The sequence below is a fragment of the Pogoniulus pusillus genome, chromosome 12 (assembly GCF_015220805.1).
Source record: "Pogoniulus pusillus isolate bPogPus1 chromosome 12, bPogPus1.pri, whole genome shotgun sequence".
NCBI classification, from domain to species: domain Eukaryota; kingdom Metazoa; phylum Chordata; class Aves; order Piciformes; family Lybiidae; genus Pogoniulus; species Pogoniulus pusillus.
In genome coordinates this window covers 26,788,224-26,802,568 of record NC_087275.1, presented here as the reverse complement: position 1 = coordinate 26,802,568, position 14,345 = coordinate 26,788,224, and the positions used below count along the sequence as shown (strand labels likewise).

Here is a 14,345-nt window from a genome sequence, read left to right as displayed (position 1 = left end):
CAACATAAAGACATTTTTCAATTATCTTGGAAAAATAAAATTCTCCCTTTTATGTTCAGCTCACATAAAGAAAAACCCAGAAAATACAGGTAGAATATGGCATTCAATCATTCTCTTATGAAGACTGGACATTTCCTTTCTAAGCACAGCTGAAGTTGCAAACTATATTAACTCTAAATTGATATTCAAAGGATCGATACAGTCTTTAAATCTCCTAAGTACAACAATGCTTCTGACATAAAAACGAATGCAATATTACATTTCTGACCCAATAAACTTGAGTGTATGTAGAATTTGTTAAAACAAATCCATGCAAGTCACTAAAATCATATCACTTGATACATTTTAGACATATAATTGCATTAATATACATATTAGCTTGCTCACCACCTAAAAGTTCAATCTGAAGCAATAGATTTGTTACTTCTGCAGTGCTCATGGTTTAGTTTCTCATTTAGTCTTTCCTTCTGCTATTCTACAAGAGAGAAACTGTGTTTTACTGCTCTTGCTGCCCCCTCTCTACAGGCTATCAAATACCAGCTAAGTTCAAATACAGTATCTTTACTCTAGAGCCTGTTTGAACAGCTATCTTCACATTTTTACTCCACACTATTCAAAATTTCATAGAAGCCTCTCAAAATTGATTTTCTGGATCATACTAAGCTATATGCCCACTTGAGATTACCTTTCAAACCTCTCTTGCTGAGATTGCCATGTGTGCTTGTTCAAAAATCATTCCTTACTCTATCTTTCCCTTAGTTTTCTACACTAAATACGTGATGAAACTCACATTTAAGGCATTTTACAACTGAGATGCATTTTGTTTTCTCTTTCTGTGCATGGAATTTGTAACTGAAATGCCTAGCAGAGTCTGATACTCAAGCCCTACTGAGCTTCCTACCTCAGTAAAACCAAATGCTAGTTTGTTTATATTTCACACATACACACAAACCCAAAAGAACCCACCAAACCAAACACACGCACCCCCAACCAACAACAAAATGATGCCATTGTTATTAATAACCAAAGGGCTGACTATAAACCTTCCATCTGCGCAATATATCTTATAGAACTCTAGTGTGGTTCTTACAGCCAAAACCATCCAGTGAAAGACAACTGCATATACAACCTCATAGTTTTGCCTTTTGTTACACGCTGCAACGGCAAGATGATGACAGCAAAGTTATGTGTAGGCACTGACCCTCTACACATTGATATCAAGAACCTGAATATTAGGTAAGTTCTCACTGGAACACAAGTCTCTGCTATTATTTATCCATCATGATGTATAAACTCTTCTCCAAATGGAATGTATTTCATCATGGAACTGTCATGTTACTGCTACCATAACCTGACAGTGGTCTCAGTACTTCAGTCTTTCAATAGACAGAAATTTGCTTTTCCTTTGCTTGTTCTTCCCTTCCTTCCCCAAGGAGAACCACACCAGGAATGTCATCACTGTGTATCTTCGGCAGAAGTAAGACTGTTTGCCTGCATATTGAGCTGGCAGAGAATGATACAACTCTGATCCAAGGATCATATTTTTTAATTACTCTATTTCCATAGCTGGACTGAAATGTCCAGCTCACCAGCAGTCTTCCTCAGCTTGTTGCTCTTTGTTGCCTAAAACAACTTTACAGTATACAATGCCCACTGGCAGAATTACTCTATGATGAACTCATTTCCTGCTGTCTGTCCTCCTCCTCTACATTTGTAGCTGATAAACCTGTAGTTGATAAATATCCTTGCTCTTATCTCCTAATTCAACAGTTTATTTGTCCTAATAATTTTCCCCCTTCCTATTCTTTTAGTTCTATCCTTAGTTTAGATTCCAAGAAGAATTATTTTTTATTTCCTTTTCTTTTTTTTTACAGTGAAGGTGGTGAAATACTGGAACAGATTGCCCAGAGAGGTGCCTGAATCCCCATTCAAGGTCACATTGGATGGGGCTCTGAGTAACATGATCTAGTCAAACATGTCTCTGCTCACTGCAGGAATGGTTGGACTAGGTGACCTTTAAAGGCCCATTCCAATCTAAACAATTCTATTATTTTATAACTCAAATAATTTTGTTTCCTTCTTGGATGGCATGCTGGACCTCCCTCTACACTTGTGATACTATTCAACTAGCCTCATCGACTTTATCACCAGCACATTTCTGTAATGCTCACCAGCAATCAAAGAAAATGCTAGATTGATCCCAAATGTATATTTGCTTCAGAAACTTCAATAGTTTTTATTAGCCTCATAGTTCTCCTTCTTTAACCAGCTATCCATCTTAACGCTGGTAAGACATGGTTACAAACCATACCTTTCCCAGCCTGAGCAGTAATTCCTTAGTTGTAGCATGGAATTGGTTGCAGAAATTCTGACGGACCCACTTCATTTTTCACAAGTAAACAACTCCCAGCTAAGGCAAATTAAAGTTTAGTGCTTGAATTGTGTTCATTAACATCATTTGCCTTCAGCAAGCAGCCTGTGGCTAGAAGTACAAAGTAAATCCAGTTATCATGCCTTCAAGTGAGCGCCAACTGGTATCATTCCTACAATATTGCAGACACTAAATGTGAAGATGAATATATGCTCTTGTTACATTTATTATCACTATGTCATTTCTCACCTCACAAACAGGATAAAGGCTTAAAAACCAGTGAGCACTAGTAAGTTATAAAGTGGCTATGTTTACTGAGCTCAGCATACCATAACTTCTTCTAACCCACCACATGAAAAGGATTATAAATTATTCCTCCTGTAAACAATAGAAGATGACCCTGCTGTAGCTCAGTCACCTTTTCCTTTCATTCTAGCACTGGCTACCCAGATAAAACACAAAACCCAAGGCACACCAGGAGAATGCAAGACATGACTTTGCACTCTTAAATTTGTTATGTAACGATGGATAGCAATACAAGAACAAAAGCTGCATTTCAGTAAGAGGATCAAGGTCAACAAAGCTGCTGAAAGAGTGCTAAACAATCAGCATTTATTTCTGACCAATACAATTAATTGGACAACGAGATATTTGAAACAGTAACTATCAAAAAGTCACTTTGAATAAGACAAAATTTTCCCTGTCATATTTTTTTTCCTACAAAAATCAACATTTTCTAAGTAGTGAAGCATTAGAACACCAAATATAATAATAGTCAAAGAAACGAAGGGTAATGACTTCTCAAAAAAACCCAAAACGTTAACACCTGTTAAATGAACAAAAAAACTCCACTAGATGGAGCAACTATCCTATTCTAAAACATGCCTTACTCTAGAAAGAGCATAAACTCTCCTTCAAATCTGAAGACTTAACATTATATCTACAGTAATGTCATGTAAGTATATTTTAGCAATGTTATGCTCCTTGGAAACATTAGGAAGCACCCACAAATTTACTGAGTGGCAAAGAAAGTTGTCTTTGAGTATTATTTAAAGGGTATTGATATTAAAATTATGTTTAAATTAAACTAATTTCTAACCTGTTTGCTATTTAGAAAATGTGAAGAGATTAATACTCAGATTTTCCTGTGCTACACAGCCAACCTGTTTTTTCTCCCAGATTATGTATACATCATGAAACTGAAGATGTTACCTTGCAATTCTTCCTCAGATTTACAAGTTTGCCTGTTTGTTTTGATCCTGAAACTTCAGCTGCGCTGCATTTATCTCTAGTTCTAACACATACTTTTGAGACATTTATTATACAGCTCCAAAGATTTTTTTCCTTTCTCAAGTTTCAAATTGATTCCTTTGGGAAAAAGGAGATTTCTTATGAATAGTAACAGAACTTAGCATATGCCTGAATTATTCTGACACTTTTCAGTGGTACTTTTGAGTTAGTTTTCTTTTTTTTTTTTTGGGGGGGGGTGGGGTGGGAAAGGAGGGGGTGGAGGAAGGAAAAAAAAAAAGAATCTGCTTCTTATCATAGAATCAACCAGGTTGGAAGAGACCTCCAAGATCATCCAGTCCAACCTAGAACCCAGCCCTATCCAGTCACCTAGACCATGGCACCAAGTGCTTTCTACAGTTATGATAAAAAATTTGCTTTAGGAGGAAAGAAAAATCCATAGCTTCTTTCCCATGCATTTATGCCTCAGTGATTTGAGGCAAAGGAAATATGACATTCAATGTGTATATTACTGGTCTACAAATCAAACTGCTTCTCCTTAGTTTCTTTAGTAGACATTTATATTTCTAATCCTTCCAAACCACTTGGAAAGGTAAAACAAAAAAAAAAAAAAACCAAAACATTGTAGAAAGCTTGATGCTTCCATCTTAGCCATTCATTGTTTCTCCTCAGCTAAGTAGCTGGAGACCATACTTTCTGTATACACAGTCCACCACTGCAATATTCACAGATGTGGTAGCTTAAGGCTTACTGGAAAATTCCAATAGGAGAAACTGGAAATTTCCTGAAAGCTCAGTGCAGAATCTGAATGAGCAGGGCATTGGTTGTAAAAGGATAATAAAGTCTATATAATTTATTGGTTTGATAAGAGGCATAAAAAGCATATAAACGGTCTTGATTTCTTGGCCCTTGGGCACTGGATCTATTCCCTGTTCCTTTGCTTCTCTCTAACTTTACATAAGTCCTGCTGGTTGTTTTCTGCCTGAGGACGAGAGGGTAGTGTTGGCCTCTTCTCCCCAAGCAGTTCAGACTCACCAACACTCAGTCATTCAGGTGTGCAGGAAAAAAAATTGAAGATAAATACATACAATATAGGATGATGTAGCACAGCTGGGTTGAGATTCCCCATACTCTTAGTTTATTTAAATAATCAAAAGCTATGCAGTACTAAGGCTTTGTTTGTCTCTGAGTGTAGGTGTAAACAAATAAATACAAGAATACCCTGAAAGATCTTGGAGGCAACAAAGGACTGACTGCATGGGAATACAACCATGAGGTTCTCCCAACAAATAGAAAAGCCTTGACAAAAAATGTGAGTAGCCACCAACACAGACATTTTTGCTGAGCACCCAAGTTTTAAGATGACTATTCTTCTTCCATAGCCATCCTTATATTCAGTCAAAACTTATTATGCTGAAGAAACACAACATACTGTCAAATATGTGGCTGTCAAGACTGTGTTTTTATATTTTAATAAAACAAGTGACAATAATTGTTATTTTAAGCTGAAAATCCATCCCTGAAGTTTTCTCTCAATGTGTTTCTCTGAAACTATTTATTGACTTGTCCTCCCACTCTGAAACACCCACTTAGACTTTCTAGAGAAGAAATGTCTTCTTTTTTGGATGTTCAGCTAAAAGAAAAAGAAATCTAGATGTAAAATGTTTCCTTCAGATAATGTAACCACCACTTATCCTGTTGCACAGCTGTGGACATTTCTAACATTGCTTGTTGTGTGTTCAATAAACAGTTATACTAAATTTGTTCTTCTGTGATGGTATGGTTGCATTATTAGAGCAAATCTAGTAACTCCTGCACACAATACTCCAGAGAGTTAGAACATATTAAACAATTAACTCCTTTCTTCCTGTTAGAATTCAGTTTTCTCCCCTACCAAATGAAAATAAAAATCTAACATGTACAGCAATAAAAAAGACTCTGATTTTAGGCATATGTAAGAAAGCAGAACTTGTTCAATTATCTAAAGGCATCCTAGACAAAGACTGAGAATGCTCCAAGATGCATATCTTGACTCTTACCTAAAAGTGAAGCAGAACTTATATAGTGAATTAGTATCTTTCAGATAGCATAAACCATAAGCCAAAACCTAGTACACAATGCTAAAAACATGAACACACTGCAAATTAAGTAGCAGATCTGCCAATAATATAGCTGCAAGTAATCATAGCTCAAATTTGGTATATATCCTATTTTCAGTAGAAAAAATCTATCCAACTTATATATAACCTTGCTACTTGCAATGCTTTAGACTGACAGCAGATGAAACACTGAAAGAATTTACAATTCTCAGTTTGTATAAAATGAGGTATTTCTGGACATAAACTATTCCTATGATCCAGCTAATTCCTTCCCTCCTGTACTTTCCTCACAGGATTTAGCAATCTGCACTCTGCTGCACTGCCAATTTTATATTCAGTATTAAGACAAATCAAAAGGATACAGGCAAGAAAGAAAACAGACTAATATTACATACTTAGTGTCTGAGAAAGGGACTTCTGCTGCAAATGAGTCTCCAATTTTATAGTAATGAATAGATATCTATAATTAAAACTTTATTGGAGAATCATAAAATATCAGTTAAAAAACAATCCCACTACTTCATTTAGTTTTAACTAAGGCAGTGCTTTCCTTTACAAAAGTAGACTTGGATTTTAATTCCCTGGATTTACACCAAGTTTTAAAACATCAACTACCAAAAATACTTCAAAATTTCAGGGAAATTTTCTTTCCTACATTTTCCTGTCAAAATTTAAGAACACAAATAGTTTCAAGGCAAGGACCATGCCTTAATACAGATTTACCCTTGCATTTAAGACAATAGGGCCCTGATCCTGTTTGAGATCTCTGCACATTTCTGCTGAAGCATTAACAAGACTACTAATGCTTATAATCTGTCAAGCAAACCCACTACCATCTAAGAAGTGCTTAAATTCAAGAACTGTGAGTCTACTGATAGTCATCACTGTGCAGTATTTCAAGTGCATGGGACTATATCAGCAAAATATAACTCTCATTAGTATTTAATGGTAACCTAAGGACATGTGAAACACCATCAAAACAACAAAACCAGATTCCAAATCAAGACCTCAGAGATTGGATTCAATGCATTTAAATTCAGTCAACAAAGTTACTTATTTAGTCTAAGAACTTTCTGTAGGAAGAGCAGTTAGACACTCTAACAAAAAGGAAATGGATCAGTCTTGTTACATCACAAATATACCATTCTTAAATAACAAGGCTAAACTAGAAACCTCAAGTGTAGAATGGTCAAGGAGAGGTAAGATAAATCCCTCTTTTGATACCTGTGTATAGGAAAAGTGTCTCTAAGTACCTTTCTTTCCCCCTATTTGCTCTTGGTATATTTTATTCTTCTTAATAAGTTGTAATATTACATAACAATAAAATAACACCAAAAAACCATGGAATTAAGCAAAGTTATTTTAAACAGAGATGAGATACTGGATACTTTAAATCTGTTATCTTGGAATTCTTATGTTTATCTGAATGTCAGAAAATATTTCCAAAACAAACATAACAATGAGTGTTTGAAGAGCAGCTTCTTAGCATCTCATTCAGAAATTTAGTGCTTGACCTAATTCTGTTTCAACTCAGTTTTTTTCTTGGAACTTCAAACAAGTGTTTCATATTAGTCTAAAATCTCTTGTCATTTGTACTTGTGTTACACAGGAAAAAAGCTGAAAATAATACTGGATGCTTCACCAAAGTTTAACTTTCCTCTGCAAAACTGTTGCTTCTACTGTTGCCCCACAAGCCAGAAAGACAGAGGTTGGAAGGGGCCTTTGGAGACTGCTGAGTCCAGCACCCTTGCCAAAGCAAATTCACCTAAGGCAGGTCACACAGGAATACATCCAGGTGGTCTTGAAAGTTGTATAGAGAAGGAGACTTCAAGACCTGTTCCAGTTCTCCATCAGCCTTAGAGTAAAGATATTTCTCCTCATGTTGAGGTGGAACTTCCTGTGTTTAAGTCTGTCTCCATTGCCCCTTGTCTTATCACAAGACACCACTGGAAAGAGACTGACTCCTTGACAACCACCCTTCAGATATTTATAAACCTTAATAAGATCTCCTCTCGATGCTCTTATTTTTCCAGATTAAACAGCCCCAGGTCTCTCAGCCTTTCCTCATAAGACAAATGTTCCAGTCCCTTAATCACTCCTGCAGCACTCTGTACATGTCCATCTCTAGTACATGCCCATCTCTCTTGAACTGCGGAGCCCAGAACCGCATACAACACCCGAGATGTGGTCTCATCAGGGCTGAGTAGAGCAGGAGGAGAGCCTGTCTTGACCTTCTGGCCACACTTCTTAACGCACTCCAGGATACTACTGGACTTCTTGGCCACAAGGGCACAATGCTGTCCCATGGATAACTTATTGTTCACTAATGTAATACTTCTTGGTTTTCAAGTTTTGAGACCACAGTCAAGTGACACTTTCACAATGTCATAAATAAGGACTTTTACTGACTATAATTATCATCCCAATGATATTGATGTAATGATTCACATACTATACTGCAAAACAGATGGTCTAGAAGCATTAAAAAAGAAATCCATAACTCATCCTGAGGAAAAAAAAAGATAATAATCAATTGGTACCTTAATAGAGAATGGAAATAAAATTGTAACCTCAATATGTATACAGCAAACTATTTCCATCAAATTACCATTTCTGCATTCTCATCCAAACTCTGTCAGCATTCTCCCTCTGTCTCTTAGTAATTCTCACCTCTTCCTAATTTCTGAATCCACAAGGAGTTGCCTTTTTTTGTGAGGTGGAGGTGGTGGGAGTTCCTCTTTAGCATGCTTAACCAGGATTTGTTCTCTTGTGGTTACCATAGTTACAGTTTCCATTACAGTTGTCTGTGTTACTGATGTCTGAGTGGTAGTGACAGGCTGTGAAATCTGTGAGAAATACAAAAAACAGAGGTCACACATTGTTTGAAAGACTTCAGTAAAGACTGTTTGGACTAACAATAGGAAATAATGAGAAGCTGCTCCCATCTGATTATAGGCTGACCTTCAGAAAAAAAGAATAGCACTATGCAACTCAAACCAAATTGTTTTATCTGACTCACGCTGTGTGAATAAGATATCTGCAGAAGTCAATATCAAAATCAGAAAGAATCCTAAACAGAATGAACTTATGGCTTTCTGTAAGTCATGCTGAAGGAAGGAAAGAAATCAACAGTCAGTTCTGTGAGGAAATGAAATGGTAGCAAATATATAAAATATTACTATTGCTGTATGTTACACTGCCTCCATTCTGAAAATGTATTCCTTGAGAAGTGATAAAGGCATTACAGTGGCAGTAAGTTACCAATTCTTATTTTTACCATTCAGAAGAATTCTCAGACTAGAATATAATTCATCACAACCTACTTGCACAAAAAGGCAGACAGCTTTCTGTCAGGAAAGCTCAAATTAGAAAACATGCATGAGAAGGCAAATTGATTTGCATCGATTTTATGCCACACTTAAAAACTAATGTTAAGGAGTGACAACAGGTACTAACACACATAACATGGAACACTGCAAACACTATCAATCTGATGTGTTTATCCTTATCCAGTAGTATGAAAAGAAATCCTTCATATAGTTTATCTGCATAAAAAGCAACAGTTTCTGCTCCTTGGTTTGAAAGATTCTGGTTGTACATGTACTGCTCATTTAGATCTGTTTCTTTATAATAGCAAATTGTAAACTTGTCACTTGAACGTGGGCAGCTGTCCTCAAATCCTTTAACTCACAAGAAATGGGTCACTTCTTTTTTTGGTTCTGACATATGAGGGCTCAATTTATCAAAATGCTCTAGTTACAGCTTCAATGGTCAGCTCAGCTTAGGAGCAGTGAAATAGAGAAGAAGAGGAAGAAGCTATACTGGGATCAGGAAAGGCTGTGCACCACAAGAGCTCTGCTTCTTCATTTATTCCCAATGAGCAAGGATTAGAAAGGCTTTCCAGTTCAATTACAGCAGTGCCATATCTAAAATTCCATGAAACCATATATAAATATATATAGAGAGACATAAATTATCTACTACTTCTTGAACCAGGAACTCTGCTAGAGAACTGAACTGTCTGCACATGATCACAGGATGTTAGGGGTTGGAAGGGACCTCCAGAGATTACTGAGTTCAACCTCCTCTGCCAGAGCAGGACCGTAACCTTTTGCAGGTCACAGAGGAACACATCCAGATGGGTCTTGAAAGTCTCCAGAGAAGGAGACTCCACAACTTCTCTGGGGAGCCTATTCCAGTGCTCTGTGACCCTTACAGTAAAGAAGCTTTTCCTCATGTTGAGGTGGAACTTCCTGTGCTGTAGCATCGATTATCCCTTGCCCTATCACAGGGCATAACTGAGAAGAGTTTGTCCCCTCCGTCTTGATTCCAAGCCCTCAAATATATCTAAACATTTATTAGATCCACTCTAAGTCTTTTCTTCACCAGACAAAAAAGACCCAGGCCCTCCAGCCCTTTCATCATCTTTGTAGTCCTCTGCTGGGCTCTTTCAAGTTGATTCCTGTCTCTCCTGAACTGTGGAGCTCAAAAGTGAATGTAATATTCAAGGTGAGGTCTCAGCAGGGCAGAGTACAGGGGAAGGAGAACCTCCCTCGACCTGCCTTAGCTATTAAGTCACAAGTGTTTCTACAAATAACGAAGAAGAGGCACACTAGGTAACTGCAATACCTTTCCCACAATGCTCTCATACTGAAGAAAAAAAGAGTGACAAGGGAAAAAAAAAATACTGGCAGCAAGCCTCTTCTCTGTAGACAACATCAGTAAAGCTAAACAAAGTAAATAAAGCTCAAATTCCTGTCAACGTTGCCAAATCTTTCATCTGGTCTTCCCAACAGAAAAGCTTTCTTATTCTCTGCTCAGTATGCTGGTGGAAGTGATGAGTTGGGAAGTTCATTGCCACTGCAGTTTTGGTAGTGTTTCTTACCTAGAACAGTCAGTTCAACGTTGTGTTTCATCCACTAGAAAAGCCTGCCTGCCTAGCTTTTAGAACAGAATCTGGACTACTCAGAAGATTACAAATTTAAGATTCAGAGCAAAGTATTAGTTTGCTTGGTTGGTTTTGTTTGGACTTTCCTCTTGTTTTGTTGTGGCTTTGGTTGGTTGGTTTTGTGGGTTTCGGTTTTAATTTCTGGTTTAGGCTTGACAGTTGGAATAAGCTGCTTCTGAGCTGCAAGGATTTAGTTAATGTATGAACTACATAAATTCTTTGGAGAAGAAAAAAAAAAGTTTTTACTCCCTACAATACTATATATACTACTCTTTAGTTCCCTCAGGAAAATGTATTGATTTGAGTATCTTAATCTATGGAAATTATGGCAATATTAAGTAAGCATTTCCAGATAGCTTTGTTAAAACTTTACATGGCATTATTTTCAATTTTAATTAATACTGGGAGGAGATAGAGGTACAGGGTGAGGGAGGCAAAAGGGAAAATATTAAAGGCTCTGGAATCTAGAGGAATTTAAATTTGAGGATAACACCTATTGTAATCTTTCCCCAAGCTGGCTCTGTAGCTATGAACACTCCAATTAATCGTTTGCTCCTCGTATGCAGCTTTAGGCATAGACCCTTCTCGCAAAATTCTTACTACTCTTAGTTTTATCCAAAAATCAATGATAGGATGATGTTTCTGACACCTGAGGTCATATCCTGCCATGTTTCCATTTGCCAATCAATACTAGGATACATTTTACAGTGAAGAAGGTGTAAAACAGAATAAACCATAGCTAGGTCACTGCAGAAAGCATCTTCAGCTTACTGCAAATTACACAGGAGTAGCAGTTTCAGCTGGTGATTGGGTATTGTGTTTCAAAAGTAGACACTGCAATCACCATATGTTCAGAGTAGTCAAGTTGTGATGCTGGGACAGGTGATGATTTATATGTTGAAACAGTAAAAAAAGGATTTTTCATGCTTAATCAATGGGAGTGGAGGTTAAACATCACATATTTCAAGGGGAGATGTGATTTTAAATTCATAATCACACTAATTAGAGACTGGGTAAGGCTAAAAGGTACTGAAAATTACACTGCAGTGTCACTTTGCAAGATGAAGTTGGTTCATGTTTAAAGAGTGCACACATGTCAATGGCAAAGGACAATCCTTAAAAATCTAAGCAAGTACAAAAATGGAAATAATTTTGGGCAGTGTCCCTGGCAAAAACACCAACACATCTCTTAAATATAGTCACTGAAGGTAGTGTGTTTCATGTATTATTCAAGGGTGGTCCTTTGAATGACAGTATAAGCTTCCCCATCCTTCTCCGTTCCTGACAAGTAAATATGAGTTTGAGAAGGAGTAATACAGACTAGGACTTAAACCAACTAGAAAATCATATGGAAAGTGCTAAGGTGACTCACAAGCCTGAGCTTTAAAAGCCTTTCTAAGTACAGTGCTGGCCTGCAGTTTCCATCAGCAAGCTCATCTCAGAAATATGTTAAAAATCATCTCTTTTCAGGGTGGACAAATTTTAATCTTGCTTTTCATCCTCTACAGGCAAATGTATGTACAACGTGTATATAGCACTTCAGTAGTTTTATGTCATTTTATTTCTCTTTTATACGGCAGACTACCTTTAATGCCATCATTTATTACTGCCTGTAGAAGTGCCCTCCATCCTGATAAACTCATAATTTTCCTTAACACTCACTTTTGGAGCTGTCATCTGTTCTTTGATGAACTGTATGTATGTGAATGGGTAAGTTGAGATGAGGAATGTTGTTTTCTTTGTTTGGGAAGGTTTTCAGTACAATTTAGTGAAGCATAATGAACTCATCAAAGGTGGACTTAAGAGTTTCAAAAAGCTATACATCTAGTCTAAGCAAGTTGTCCTTGTCCTTGATTTCACCGTGTGGTCAATGAAGGAAAGCTGACATTTTCATGATGAGGACAAACTGCTTTTTAGAGGTGTCTCTCTCTAAACCTTGCCATCCACTCATTATTAGAAGAAGCTTCAGCCATTAAAATTAGATACTTAAATTCATCAGCATTAATTCAGCTAACTGTAGGAGGACTCACATTCTACTTTCTGCACTTTTACCTTGGATGCATAACTGTTTCCTACACCTAGCTGGGGAATCAGCTTTGAACGGAGGCTGAAGTTGCTTCTTTCACTTAATTTTTTATTTTGTTAGTAAGTTAACTAATTATCAACATTTTAGAAGAGAGGGAGGGGAAATAACCAATTACAAAAGTGTAAGTCAGGAAGGTACAATGAGTATTATTAATGAGGGGAATAAACTTTATTTTGAAGTCAATCTAAGTCTGATTAATGAAGGGAATAAACTTAATTTTGAAGTCAGCCTAAGTCTGATGAATTAAGTGTGCTTTTTCTGATAGATTTGAGTGGTATTTATCACACACTTCCAACTCTCCTCCTCCTCATCTCATGATTAGAGAGAACAGATCTGTTAAAGGCATTTTTTTAATTGACATCTAAATCTATAACTGAGATCTATAATGAACACACAGATAAAATCCAGTAACATTATTGGCCCTGCCTAGGTAGAGAGACACACATGGCAAAAAGTATACTATCAGTATTTCAGCGATGTATCCAATCCAGGCAGCAGTGCCCTGAGAAATGGTCCTCTAGCTAGCTCTGAATGTGCAATACCTCCAGAATATGAAGCCACGTGCCCATACAACATATCAACTCTGTGCTAAGCAAAGTAGCTTCTCCTTTGAGGAAAAGCTTATCAGCTGAAATGTGCTGCCATGATAAGGCTGCCACACTGTTCTGGGAATTCAAAGCATCTTCCACCTGTGCTGCTTTACAATGTATGCTTGTACAGCTTCGAGATTGCTCATTTCGTGAGGAGGCTATCTTATCTGTTTCATTTTCAAACCTAGTATCTGCTTTTAGGAGCGATTAACAATCTGAATAACTCTTGAACCCCCTGGAGTCAGTTACTAACACCTTCAAATCATGTCACTCTGGTCACCCCAAAACCAAAAAGAGATCTCTGGAGTTTCCTCTGCATTGAAACCAAAGGCTTTCTACAGCAAATATACAAGAGTTACATCATTTTTTTCCACTGTTATAGATGCTGTATAGCACAAACTGGTTTTGCCTTCTGTTACTAAGTGAAATCACACTCTTTCTCCACTTTGCTCTCTTCTGTTCTAAGAAACTGATTTTTCCAACTTCAGCTATGCAAGAAACTGCATCACAGTGCAAACTGGAATATTAAAGCACAAGTTGGGAATAAGGTTAATGAGACATATTCAGATCACTGCAGGAACTACACTAGCTTTGATTTAAGTATCCAAACACAGACTGGTAGAAGAAAGGTGCTGCATGGTTGAGGGAATTTAATCAGATTGACCAAAGCTATGAGAGGCCCTCCAGGAACAGGACCAGGGTACACTCAGTAACAACATACTCTGTTTTATCACTGAAGAGTCTTCATGTCCATTTCCATGTTACCAGCTGTATAATGACAGCACAAAAATATCTCTATAGTAATGAGATAATGAAATGGGAAGGAAAAAATATTGAGCTGATTTGGGTTTAACTCCAATAAAAATGAGATATTGACAGATGGCTAAGAAAAATAAATGGAAATGTGGAAATGTTGTCAGATATTACACCAGAACTTTGATTTTTGTTATCTAGTTTTTAAAATATGAAAATGTAAAAAACTCAAATTCTTTTTTTAATGTAT

The 14,345-nt window shown here is 37.0% G+C and overlaps 1 protein-coding gene across 18 annotated transcripts in view; it reads right to left on the bottom strand.

The window, feature by feature from the left end:
* The window catches only part of DMD (dystrophin), a 1,274,903-nt gene that overhangs the window by 758,747 nt on the left and 501,811 nt on the right, over positions 1 to 14,345 (bottom strand). For all 18 annotated transcript variants that reach the window (XM_064151948.1, XM_064151957.1, XM_064151959.1 and 15 more), the window contains one exon: positions 8,389 to 8,564. In XM_064151948.1, the coding sequence (XP_064008018.1) occupies positions 8,389 to 8,564 (176 nt within the window). The remainder of the gene's footprint in view (positions 1 to 8,388; positions 8,565 to 14,345) is intronic.